The 12,269-nt window shown below is 45.0% G+C and overlaps 1 protein-coding gene across 1 annotated transcript in view; it reads right to left on the reverse strand.

The window, feature by feature from the left end:
- Positions 1–7,607, reverse strand: part of NUAK1 (NUAK family kinase 1) — a 37,908-nt gene extending 30,301 nt beyond the window's left edge. The window contains exon 1 of the mRNA XM_021709772.1: positions 7,122–7,607. Within this exon, the coding sequence (XP_021565447.1) occupies positions 7,122–7,194 (73 nt within the window). The 5' untranslated portion in view covers positions 7,195–7,607. The remainder of the gene's footprint in view (positions 1–7,121) is intronic.
- Positions 7,608–12,269: the final 4,662 nt, after the last annotated feature.

Consider the following 12,269-nt stretch of genomic DNA (forward strand, 5'->3'; position numbering starts at 1 on the left):
CTTTCCAGAAAGGTAAGAATCTCAGGAGACACACAGGTAGCTTGGAAAAGCATACTGTATCATAATTTCTAGAAAGATGAGAGACTTTTTTTTTTAACTGGCAGCGAACTCATCTGAAGTGTCTTCATGGGAGGGATTCAGAGAATATTTGAGAATATAGACTGATTCTCATGGGTAGCAGGTTTAGGGCTCACTGCATGGGGACATAAGATTCACATACTTATCAGAGGAGGCATGTTTGTCTGCTTCATTACCTTTTTCTTTTAATGTGAGAAACTCTTCGAACAGAGGAGCGATCATAGCTAACAAATGCCAAAGAGGCTTCCTACTTTGTCCCAGAAAGTCAGGATCATCGTTACCTAAAATAGGAGACGTGATAAAAGGGTTGGCCAGTTCTAGCATATCACAGTGCATAGGGCCGAAAGAGATGTAATCTTGCACGGCCAGGAGGCGAAGATTCCAGAAACAAAACCAAGGGCATGAAAGGAAAGGCACAGGCTGTTATCTCCCCCACCCCCACCTTTTCAATGCTACACACGGGACTGGTACCAGATGGGAAGCCAAAGATGTTCATTCTTAGTGGCTTTGTAGATTGGGTCTCCTAGGCTTTCAAAGGGGAAACGGGGGTGCAGCAGCCTGCCTTTGATGTTTGAACTCGGGTCCTGAAATCAGAACCTCAGGCAAAAACTGTTTTTATCTCTTCCATCCTAGGCAACCCAGTTGAAAGCTCTGGCGGGTACTTCCTTTTCAGCCGTTTTCTCCATATTGTCAATTACCTCCCTGCTGAGAGAATGGAATTCCTTTGACTGGAAACAGGGGTCCCTCTTGGAGATGGTGCCAGAGATTTCTTTCTTTTCTCTTCGATTAGGTTCCTCTTAGAATCACACACCAGAAAGTGTATGTGTATCCTCTTATTTACTTAGCATTAGAAGCCAGTTATGTTTGTGTTTACAGAATTGACAAATTTGAGGGTTAATCACCTTCACCTACGGGTCAATAGGCGCATTGACCTGGAGTCTGGTTCCAGAAAGACACATTTGAAAGGAATTATTTTTGAGACTTGGTGAATAGCAGAGTTGCTTCAATGAAGTCACAGATTTTACGTGCCCGTGGGTATTGTGAGTTATATACACATACCTTACATTATCACAGTGTTCTTCAGGTTAGAAAACACTTGATCTATAAGTTCACCTTCTTCCTGAGACGTTGGCAGAAATATTTATCACCCACATACAAAGCTAGGATTTAATGCTCTCAGATACGTAAGACAACAATCACTGAGAAGGCTAGGGATTCTCTATACCACAGCATCAAGGACAAGACTTTTCTCCAGTCATGGGTTGCAGCAGACCATCAAATGGCCTGGTTGGTATCAGGTGCACCAGCTTCATAATGTCACTGTCTGGATTCAACCCTTGGATCCACTACGTATTAGCTGGTGTAATCTTGGAAAATGGATTTGCCCCTAAAGTTGAATTTTTCTTACCATAAAACAGTGATGTTAACAGTTCTTATTTCACAGATATGAGGATGAAATAAGATAATACATGCACACCTCCTAGCACGGGGTAAACACTCAGTAACTCCTAGCTGCTGTTAGTATCATTTTAAAGTATAAATCAAAAAATGCAACTTCCTCCTCAGTCAGTGGCTTCCCAGCATTTCTCGTGTAAAATTCACAATCCTTTCTTGGGCCAGTGTGGCCCAGCTGCGCCCTCTCCACCTCATCTCTCCTGCCACCTCCTCCATACCCCCTCAGTCTCACAGGCCTGCTGTCACTGCCACCCACATGAGCTCCTTCCTTCCTCTGAGCATGTACACAAGCTGTTTCCTTTGCCTGGAATGCTCAGGTCTTTGAAAGGCCTAGTATCTGCTTCATTCAGGTCTCAGTTCAAAAGCTACTCACTTGCTCAACTCAAAGCTCACTCAGAAAGGCCTTCTCAGACCACTGATCTGCTCCCTTTGTTGATGCTCTGTCTCCTGGAATGTCAGCTCCATGAGAGGCCAGAGGGAGCTTATCTTGTTTGGCCTTGTATTCCCAGTGCCTAGAACAGGGCCTGGCACATACGAGGCACTTAATTAGTATTCTTGTTAATGAATGAATTACTCTGTCTCTGGAAGTAGTGTTTCCATATCACCAGTTAGTACAGACTCTGATGCTTGCCCCTCGTGATTTCCCACACATACAGGGTTAGGCACTTCATGGCTTTGTCAAGTTGTGGCGCTGTTGGTGCCAGTGCCGCTGCCGCTGGGAGGAAGGGGAAGACGAAAGAAAGAAGAAGAAGTTGTAAAGTTCTTTAACAGATTTCACTCACTCACATTAATTTCTCATTAAGCAAATTAGTGTATTTCTGAGCTGAGCTAAGGCTCCTGATTGGCCTGTCAACCAATCACCTTCCAGAGAGAGGGTTCCCCTCTCATCCTGTGCATGCAGAACCGCCAGCAGATGGAATCACAGACTAGGGTACCACTGCCACTGCTATCGCCACCCTTGCTGCCATGCCCCAGGGAGGCAGCAGGGCCAAGCAAGGTCAGGAAAGGAAAAACCAGGCTGAGGTGGGCTGCAGAGCCAGCAAGACTAGACAAGATCAGAAATACAGGGTCGAGGCACGACAGAGGGAAAAAACAAATGGGTCAGGAGACCTATGAGTCAGGGCCACCGGCTAGCTGTGACACCCAATGTGATGAACTGAATTATGTCCCCTCCCCTTCCCCCAAAAAAACTTCTAGGTTGAAGCCCTAACCCCTAGTACTTCAGCATGTGACTCTATTTGGAAACGGGGTCTTTATGGAAATAATTAAGTTAAAACGAGGTCATTAGTGTAGACTCCCCATTCAGAATGACTGGTGTCCTCATGGGCAGAGAAAATTTGGACACGGACACAGACAGTGGGAAGATGACATGAAGCTACAGCAAGAAGACAGCCATCTAGAAACCAAGAAAAGAGGTCTAGAAGAGATCTTTCTCTCACAGTCCTCAGAGGAACCAATTCTGCTGTCACCTTGATCTCAACATCCATCCTCAGAACTGGGAGACGATACATTTATGTTGTTCAACCCACTCACCTAAGGTATTTCTTATGGCAGCCCTAGCAAACGAATACATCCAGCAAGTCAATAACCTTCCAGAGCCTCAGTTTCCATAACTGCAAAATGGGAACACCTGTCCTGCCCACCTCACAAGTTTGCTGTGGGGATTGAACGAGACTAGAGGTGCAAGACATAAAGAGGATTTCTAGCTTCACTCTCAGAGCTGGGTCCTGGGACGCTGGAATTGTGAAGTCTCAGTTTAAGGTGTGAGAGCTGGCCTGCAGCCCTAGCAATCTCCTGCTCCTAGTCCACAGGGAAGGGAGAGGAGCTTCCCTTCTCCACAGTTATTTCATGGATGTGGGAGAAGCAGAACTTGCGTGGGAGAAGGGAAAGGGAACAGAACAGAAACCGGAGCGCTCTGAGAAATTAAAAGGAAAAAAAAAGCCACACGCCAAGTCCCCGGGAGTTTTTAGGATACAGACAACACCTTTGATTTGTATGCTACTCTGCAGGTCACAAAACACTTTGGAGGTAATGGGTTCTCTTTAACCTATTTGAGGTCAGGAATGCCTCTGAGTGTCTGATGAAAGCTATGTATCCTCGACTCAGAAAAAATAACCCCTACACATAACACATGAAACATCACCCAGCAGCCCTGTCCAGCAGAACTTGCTACAATGTTGCAAATATTCTTCAGCTACACTGTCCAGTGTGGTAGCCACTAGCCTCTTGTGGCTACTGAGCACTTGAAATGTAGTATGACTAACTAAATTTTTAATTTTTGCCAGACATGGTAGCACACGCCTGTAGTTCCAGCTATTTGGCAGGCTGAGGTGGAAGGATTGCCAGAGCCCAGCAGATCGACGCTGGTGTGGCCGTGAATGTGCCACTGCACTACAGCCTAGGTGACAGAGTGAGACTCCAACTCAAAAAAAATTTTTTTTTAATTTTTTATTTTAATTTAAACATATACCTGTGGCTAGCTGGTGCTTTCGTATTAGATAACACAGTTATATACTTTTCCAGGGCAGTCTCCTGCAGCTCACCCACATAAACTCTTCTTGGTTTATAAATGGCTGTCTTCTTCCTGTAGCTTCCTACTTCATGAACTCCAGGTTAAGAACTACTTGGGATGATCATAGTGGCTTCATAATAAGTATCTTGTTTGAACTCACTAGGTACATGTATCATGCCACTTAATTGTATTGACAGCTCTGTGACACAGGTAGAATGAACATCCCCATTTTAAAGGTACAATTACAGAGGCACTGAGAGGCCTACCATCTTGCCCAAAGTCTCCCCTCCAGACCACGATGGAGGATTTTGGACTGAAACCCAAGATGGTCTCATGTGAGAACCCAAACTCTTCCCTGACTCCCTAAAGCCCTGCTCTGAGGGCTTTATGAACTAAGGCCTAAGTTCCCTTCTAAGGCCTTGATAGAAATTTTTTCTAGTTACCAGAAAAAAATAAAACCCTTTTAATTGACACTGGTGCTCATCTTCAAAGTGAAAAGCAAGGGCTTCTTCTCTTCCTGAAGCCTCCAGCAGGGTCTGTACTGAGGCCAACTTGACCCTGGTAATAAAATGGTCTTGCATTAAGGTTCATCTCTGATCTTCCCTTTGGCAGGGAGACAGTTTCCTGTTCCCTATTCACTCTGTCTGATTCCCAAGGTCAAAGAGTGCATGATGCTGGTGAAGAAACCAGGTTTCTCTATACCAGACTTCAGTCACCACAGATCATCTCCTAAATAAAGAACCTGGAAACTTCATGCTAGGAATAAGCTCTCTCTGCCTTCCCAAGAAACATGACTCCCGTTCTGGGCCCAGAAACCCCCAAACACAACAGTGCTTACAGAGCATAGAACCCACAGGGGTCCACACCATATAGGTCATCCTTCACTACAGCCTTCAGGTTTCTATGATAACCAGGCCACAAGGAGCAAAAAGCCCCAAGAATTTAATAAAACTCATTTCCACCCTACACTCTGTATCTCTTCTGATTTCTAACTTCTAGAAATCCCCCTCATTCACCAGGTATATTCAAATTTTGTTTTATCCACCTGTAATTCTACTTCCAATTCTTCCCCCAAAAAACTCCTTTAAAGGCCCAGTCTCCATGAAATCTTCTAACCCCCAGGCCTTCATGGCCCAGAATATGTTGCTTACATGTCTCCATAATACTTTTTCCACACTGCCTTGTATTGCTCTGGAGTAAGGGATCCATATCACATTCAGTTTCAAGTTGCTAACCTCATTTAGTAGAGGGCTTAACAACAAGTAGACACTCAGTAGGCTAGAGATTCGCAAACTTGTTAAAGCACAGACAGCTGGGTCCCACCCCCAGAGTTTCCGGTTCAGCAGGCCCTGGGTGAAGCCTGAGAATCTACATTTCTAATAATCTCAAATGATGCTGACTGCTGCTGGCCTAGGGACTGTGCTTTGAGAATCACTGCAAGAGATGCTTGTGGAATGAATAAAAATGTCTTACGGATTAAAATTTCCCCTAAAAATCCTATTCTCAAGGGCTCCAAAAATGTGTTTTAAAATGATCAGGATAAAAGATATTACCAATATTTATTTCCAGATAAGAAACAAAAATAGAAGCAGGAGAAAAAAGATCAGGGAGCCAGACAAAGGAAAACTAAAAATATCAGAAAAATGTTGGGGTCACATCTGGTTTCCTTCTAGCAGCCCTACCTGATAACTTCTTACGATCTGACTAGAAATTAAAAACAGGTTCATTCTTCTGACTCAACCATCTATTTAAAGATATTCTGAGTAAACACTTTGACTCAGTAGGTCCTAGACTAGCAATTTTTCATAAGAAAATTATCAGAAATGAATGTCAAAATGGTGCAGAAGGAGGGTCACTAAAGACTTGTTTAAAATAACCAGTAATTTTGGAACAACTTAAATGTTTGGCAAAAGAAACTAGGTGCAATAAATTATGGTATGTCATAAATGGAATACTACAAAACCTTTTCAAACGTTTTTATGGGGGGATATTTGTTGACACATTTGAATGAAACAACAAATAAAAAATCAAGCTAAAAAACAGTATAAACGTCATGATCTAACTTTGAATAAAATCACATACAAACCCAGACAACATAGCGAGACTTTGTATCTACAAAAAATCAAAAAATATGCCAGTCATGGTGGCATTTGCCTGTCGACCCAGCTACTGGGGAGGCTGAGGTAGAAGGATCGCCTGAGGCCAGCAGGTCGAGGCTGCGGTGGGTGAGCCGTGATTGAAAGACTGCACTCCAGCCTGGGTGACAGAGTGAGACCTTTGACTCAAAAAATTTTAAAAATTGCATATGGATATTATAAAATAGATCTAAATACAGATAGGAATAGAGCTCTATTTACTAAATTGGGAGTTCAAACAGAAATTATTTTTTATTTTTAACATTTCTATTTCAGTGACTTTTATAACAAACACAAACTGCTGTGTAATTTCTTCACAGGGTCTTTAAAAAAATGATAGTCTGTGAGAGGTTTATCCTCTCTATTTCTTCCCATGAAGGACCAAAGAGTTGAACTGATGCCTGAGCATTTTTATAAGCTTTTCCCTATACGACCCTTCACAAACACCAACACAATTTGGACTCCATTTGAAAAGCATCTGCTGCATGAACTTGCTTTCTGGGTGCTTCCTGGACCAGTTCAGAGTCAAGCCTAGCTTTGAATAACTTCTCCACACCACCAACAAAGCAATTGGCTGTGGGGGATGACATTTACAATGTATCCACTGTTACTTGGTCACCCAGCACATTGCCATTTTTCAGAAACCATGCCTGTCCCCCAGACTGGCTTTCAATAAGGTGGGCTGCTTAGCAACTGTCAAGGAATTGGGAAGATAGAATAAGGCATCCGCCAGAGATATTTTATGACCAAAATGAGCTGCACTCATGTGTCTAGTTGCATTCAAGGTAACCAAATAAGAGATAACACTCGACTATTTTTGCATCATGAGGAAAAATACTTGGCTCCTGCCCAGGAGGGCAATTACCTAAAAGTCTTGGCAAGTCCCGTGGTATGAGAAATGGTAACTGATACGGGAGTGGAAAAAAAAAAAAATCACTGACCTTCATAAATACTGATGATATGAGGATGGTTGAGGGATGACATGATCTCAATCTCTCGTCTGATGTGAACCATGTCTTGTTCATCCTTAATTTTGTCCTTACGAATGGATTTTATAGCAACCTATAAAGTCAGGAAATGAAATGTTACTTAGAGAACTAAACAGATGCAAATCAGCCATTGAGGGAGTTTGGAAAATAAATACAGATGTTACTTGTTGGCAGAACCGACAATAACCAAAACAAAACTTCGAAATACCCCCTGTCATGTCTTTCCTTTATAGCAAAAACACCCTTCTCCAGGCAACAGAAAACATCGGGTTTTAACAGTCTGGGTTTTGAGGTGGTGGATTTTTTTCACAAAGCAGAGGCTGCTTAACATGGCCAAATTCATTTACTCTTGGAATCCTTATCCCTTGAAAAAGGAAAAAAGGCCAGTTCAATGTAAAGGACACTGATTATTAAACACGGTTAGGTGAAATTGGTACCACTCAGCCTCACTGTGCAGCTGCCACAGCAGTGCCCCAAAAAATCAAAACAAAACAAACAAACAAAGAAAAAACATTACTGCCAGCTCTGCCTCAAACCTGGTCTTTTAAGAATCCAGCCTGTGCTGTGTTTATGCAACTGCTCAGAAGCCAAATCCTTCTGACATCCTTCCTCCTGCCCAAGGCACCTTCAACAGCACATGGTGTGACAAAAGGGCTCTTCTAGAGACAAATCAAGAGAGTTGACAGCTAGTCGTCTCCCTGCCCAGCTCCAGTAGATTCCAAAAGCTCAGTGCCAATATTGTCTGCAGAGACCTGCCAGGCCGACGCACAGAGCAATTATTCAGAGGAAAAGCACAAAGGAAAAGGCAATGAATGACAACAGGAACCCCATAAGGAAAAAGGTGTTTGCAGATGGATTCATCTTTGCTCATAATCGCTGGGCTCTAAGGGGGGCAAAAACTATTTGAGGGCGGGGATATCCACAGCTAACGAGGAAGCCTGCCAACCCAGTGGCTGCTGTTCAGAAAGCCTGCTCAGTGCCTTGCAGGCCCATCCTCTCGTGACCTCAATTTTCATCTCTTGAGGTGAAGTGACCTTTCCCAGAGGAAAGGGAGCTAAACTGTCCTTGTGAGTTATAAAGTCATGAAGTTATCTGGAAAAAAAATAAGCACAAGCACACCAGGACTACCCAGTGGGCCTGGCAGGTGTGTATCCACCCTCGGGGCACGTGCAGCTTCTGCCTTGCAGCCGCTCTGCACAAAGCACGATACACAGAAGCAGTTCTAAAACACAATCAGTCCATCTAGGACTCAACAAGAGCTGGGAGGCCGTTAGGATTGTTTTTGCTGTGTGCTGAGCTCCCAAAAGACAGGATAAGTCAGACCAGAAATACTCTGTATTTCTCCTTTGCGGTCCTTTTCCCAGCTGTGATTAAATCAGTATCTGTGCCTTTATTTAACTCCGCACTGGTGGGGCTCTTATTCATGCTTTATCTCCAGGCCTTAACACCATGCTTGGCATATGGTAAACCTGAGAAAACATTTAGTGCAGGCAGGCAGGTAGATAGCAAGGGAGGTAAGAAGGAGGTAGGAGTTGATGTTATTAGGTGACAGAAGCCCAGTCCAGAGAAGTGGCAGTGGCACCGGGGCCATCAAGGAGAGACCACCCCAGTTAAACAGTACCGCTGAGACAGGTATGACGGTAAAATGACCGATGATTTCTTGAACGTCAATCTTCATGCACAACCAAGGCCCATAGAAAGCAGGTATGAGACGCAGGATTCCGGGCTGGCAACCCAGAGGCAGCACCACCTTCCCTTCGCCCACGGGTAGACCCATGACTGGACAGGAGGAGGCTGCACAAACACTATTCACAACAGCAAAAACATGAAACCAACCCAGATGCCCATCGAAAGTGGACGGGATAAAGAAAAAGTACTACATACACACAATGGAATACTACGTGGCCATTAAGAACAAAATCATGGCCTTCGCAGCAACATGGATGCAGCTGGAGACCATCATACTAAGTGAACTATCACAGAAACAAAGAATGCGCAAGTTCTTACTCATAAGTGGACCCTGATCACTGGTCACATGAGCACAAGGGTGGGATCAGCAGACACTGGACACTGCTAGGGGAGGGAAACGGGGGTACATGGCAACGCACTGAGTACCTGGTCCACTATCGGGGGGAGAGAGGGCCAGCTAAAGGCCCAAACTTCACCTGCATGCAACTTACTTATGTCGTAAATTCTCACTTGTACCCTATGGCTCTAAAATAAAAATAAAATAAAAATGAATAAACTAATAAATAAAAGGAGGAGGCTGTACAGAGATGAATGAGCCTTCCAGCTTAAAGTCCCCTTTTCAGCACGGTGCCAGGCTTGGGGCTACCCTAGGCCCTCAAGCCAACCCCATTCAGTGTGCAACAAGCAAAGCCACCTTCTTCGCTTACGTCAAACGTAAAGCTGTGACTAGGAGGCTTTATTGTATCTGCGGAAGGCCCACCGCCCTGGGCGCTGTTCTTGAGGAAGCAGACAGTGAACACACACAAGCCGTGGAGGATGTGGGTGGCTGCTGGAACAACTCCGACATTCCTCCATAAGCCAGAGATGGGAGAGGGTAGAAGCCAGCCCCCTCCACTTATGCAGCAAGCTGAACTTGGCCTCAAGGAGGTCGTATTGTCAAATCACAATGGGAAGAAATTCTTTCACCAACCATGGTGGGGAGCGTACGGACATTCTAAGGGGTAAGAAAGCCCACTTGTCAATTCCTGCTACAGTCAGGCAAGGCAAGGGTCCCGGGTCCCAGTGCAATTGCCAGGGGAATGCTTCCAGCAGTTATGCCATGAAAGTGCCCAAATTCTCGGAAAACCCTGTTCGACATAAGGAAACCAAAAGGGCTCCATAAATGCTCATAACCATGGTGGCTGACATTCCACAAAAACTTCCCTCAGCCTAAGAATCTCCCACTGAAAATGGAAAAGGGGTGTATTCTGCTCCCCAGTTTCAAAAGGGTGATGGGAAGTCCAGAGGAGACAAAAGCTAGAAATCGTTTCAAACTGTGCACCTGCCAAGCCAGAGGGAAGACATTTGGTGCCAGTCCCAGAGCAAGGTGCAGACACAGTGCCAAGGGCCCGACACACCACAGATCTTTGCATCCTTCTCGTCCTCCAAACTTCAGCTTCATGCCACCCCCTCAGGGAAGTCCTTTCTCGTGGCCACCTTTCCCTCTCTATATACCCTTCCCATCTTTTCTTCGGGGCATTTCACACCAACTGAAATATCTTCCTTTTTTATGTGCTTGCTACATATTCAGCCTGTGAAGCTTGCAGAATCCAGAGAGCTAAGAATGGCTGTCTCGTTTTTAAAGCATCGCTAAGAAAAAAGAAACAAACCTGTAAACACAGCTCCTGGAAGAGTACCTGCTTCATGAAGTTGAAGGATAAACTGAGCTTGTGCACAGAGAGTACTGCATAATGACTGGGAACGTGGCTTTGAGTTCTGGTTAAAACCACTCTAGCTGTGTGACCTTGGACAGGTTATATAACCTCTCTGTGCACCAGTTTCTTCACCTGTCAAGCAGAGAAATAATAGTAACTGCCTCACAGGTCTCTGTTAGAATTACATGTCAAGTGCTTGAGAACATGCCAGAGCTGGGATAACTGTTCAATAAATGACAGCCATTTTTAACCCAGAGTGAGTGTCCAATAAATGGAAACTTCTTTTCTTCCTTTCTTCCTTGAAGCAAACTCAAATTCCTCCTGGCTCCTCAAGGGACAATAAACGCAGGTATTGGGAATGGAGACCACATTTATTCCCAAAGACCACAAAAGACAAGAGAATCTCTATCCTGGGTCTTTAAATTGTAACATCATCTGAGACATCAGAAAGCTCAGAACAGCTAGGCTGAGTGGAGCTTCACGGTCCCTGAGTCCCAATCAGGCTGAAGGGTGAACAACTCGAACCCCCAAGTCAGCCTCAAGACTATTTTATCCCATCTCCTTCTTATCATTGCCTACTCAGCTACATGGGAAAAAAATGTTCCCACTTGGAACCAAAGGTCTGCTCAAGAAACCCACAACCGCCTGAATAAATTTTGAACAGTTCATTCACTTACTCTTTTTGAACACCTACAAGGCAGTAGGCCATGCAAGAGGCAGCCAGATGCATACTGCCCCAGCCCTCAAGGTGGGAGGCGGGGTGAGGAGGGTCCTGGCAATAAGCAAAAATTACACCAAGAATTACATAATCACCCTCGTGGCTAGGGGCCACCAAGACACTCAGAGACAGGCCCCGGCACAACAGAGGACACCCCCTCTCCAGGTCTCCTCAATTCTCACATCCGCAGAAAAAAAACAGAGGTAAGGAAAGGGCCCAGCAGGAAGAGATGACCAAATGTCTGAAGTCTCACACCCTCCTCCCAAAATAATACCATTTGTTCTTGCACAAGTCAGAGCATGCGGAGCAGGGAACTCAGGTGTTTGAGCCCGACACACAGAGCAGCCGCTTTCATAAATGCTCCCAAGTCTAGACGGCACCGTGTGCCTTATAAAACGGTCTGCTCTGACACAAGGCCACCCTCTCTAGCTTAACGTTTAAACCTTCTGCAGCAGCAGGTTTGGTGGCAGAGCTGTGAATTCTGCCCTGGGGTGCCTGCCTGTTGAAGAGGCAAACTCAGCCCAGCCAATTCCCATGTCTTGTTAAATGGAACAGGCTGGCCCAAGCTCCTCTTTGGGGTTGGCGGGTTTTGTTTTTTTTTTCCTTTTTTGAATCATCACCAAAAGCCACCTGCTCTGAGTGTCCTCTTCCACAGCGGCTGGCGACATAGGCAGGGCTGGGGACAAAAAGTAGAGAGTGAAAGCTCAGACTGTTACTAGCTGGGTGGCCTCAGGCAAGCCCAGACCTCACAGGTCTCAGTTTCCTCATCTGAGAAATGAGGTCAGCATCTCCTCCTTCTTGGAGTTGTGAGGATTGGAAAAAATGTCAGTAAAGTGGCTAGCACGTGGAAGGGCAGGGATTGCAAGCCACACTTAAGGAATGATAAGCCCACAACACATCACACCAGAGGTCTCTCTCCCCACCAGCCACACACATCTTCCTCCTCCTCCCCACAGTGGCAAGAACAGTTAAAATTAATGTCCAGCCAGTCCCAGGGAG

Source organism: Carlito syrichta, unplaced genomic scaffold (assembly GCF_000164805.1).
Source record: "Carlito syrichta isolate Samal-C Ts95f unplaced genomic scaffold, Tarsius_syrichta-2.0.1 Scaffold281728, whole genome shotgun sequence".
NCBI lineage: Eukaryota > Metazoa > Chordata > Mammalia > Primates > Tarsiidae > Carlito > Carlito syrichta.